The sequence below is a fragment of the Phaethon lepturus genome, unplaced genomic scaffold, assembly GCF_000687285.1.
Source record: "Phaethon lepturus isolate BGI_N335 unplaced genomic scaffold, ASM68728v1 scaffold34838, whole genome shotgun sequence".
In the NCBI taxonomy this organism is placed as follows: Eukaryota; Metazoa; Chordata; class Aves; order Phaethontiformes; family Phaethontidae; genus Phaethon; species Phaethon lepturus.
The window spans coordinates 855-2,106 of NW_010557463.1; the positions used below are offsets into that span (position 1 = coordinate 855).

Below are 1,252 nucleotides of genomic sequence, written 5' to 3' on the forward strand. Positions count from 1 at the left end.
ACGGACCCCAATTAGCTCAGCTAGGCACAAGCCTGGATTTTAACTGCCCTTGGCACTTTGTCCATCATCTTCCGTGAAACGAGACACCCCGAACCAGACACAATATCCCCGCTGGAACCCTACCAGCGCTGCCCGACCGGGCAACGGGAGAAGCAGCGTCACTGGTAGATCAATGTATCTTACATGGCATAACAGAGTTTTGGTTTTTAATTAGAGTTCAAGGAATGTTTTTCCCTGTACGACAAGAAACAAAAAGGCAAGATAAAAGCCTCCGACCTGATGGCAGTGATGCGGTGCCTGGGAGCCAGCCCGACGCCAGGAGAGGCGCAGAGGCACCTGCACTTGCACAAGATCGGTAAGCAAAGGGCGTGAATAAAACACACTGGATTACAGTTGGAGAAATTCAACTTTTCTGCCGTCAGCAGAATACATGGAAAGACAAAGAGGTTGCCTGGAGCTCAGTAGATAATATTCGCCCTCAGGTGAAACAGCCCAGGCAATGCAGCATAACCAACAGCAGCCACCAAAACCTCATCTGACGTGCTTGACGGCGAACAAAGTCAACCCAGCACACAGATTAAAATAGCGCCATTAAAAAAGAAAAGCTTCAAGAGCAGCGGGAGGCATACGTATTGATTATGGATTTTGAGGCTGGGAACCATCCAGTCCGACCAGCAAAGGTAGTCATCTGCAGATACGTGTAGATAAATTCAAAGCACAGCACAATGACCAAAGAATCATGAGATAAGGTGGGCTGGATAAAAAATTCTGGACTCGAGGTTTCAGAGCACAAGTCTAGCAAAGCTCTGAATGGGTTTTCGGGCCAGGAGAAAGCCCCCTGCAGCGGCCCACCCTGGTCCAGGCAAAAGGGAAAAGGGGCCTCAGGAGGGGAACTGGCGGGGAGAGGAGGGGGATGCTCGGGTCTGGATCCAGACTACTGAACTGAGCCGTCCTGAAGAACCCGCTCTTAACTTTTCCAGAGAGAAATGCCGAGCTGGATTTCTCCACTTTCCTGAACATCATGTACAGGCAAATGAAGCAGGAGGAACCCGAGAAGGAAATCCTCACGGCCTTGTCCATGATAGACAGGCAGAAGAGAGGCGTCATCACCGTCTCGGAGCTGAGAGCCAAACTTACAAGACTAGGAGAAAAGCTTTCCGAGGAAGAAGGTATTTTGCGATTCAAAGACGTATCAAACGCTCCCCATCTTCTTTTCCTTCCCGGTTCTCCGCCGTAGTCAGTCTGAGATCAG

At 50.2% G+C, this 1,252-nt stretch overlaps 1 protein-coding gene across 1 annotated transcript; it reads left to right on the plus strand.

Moving 5' to 3' along the window:
- Window positions 1–219: 219 nt before the first annotated feature.
- On the plus strand, window positions 220–1,169 carry CALML4 (calmodulin-like 4; the record flags this gene model as incomplete). Its single annotated transcript, XM_010292771.1, has 2 exons — window positions 220–355; window positions 981–1,169. Coding segments are annotated over exons 1-2 (265 nt in total), but the record flags the coding sequence as incomplete, so codon positions are not given.
- Between the last annotated feature and the right edge of the window lie 83 nt (window positions 1,170–1,252).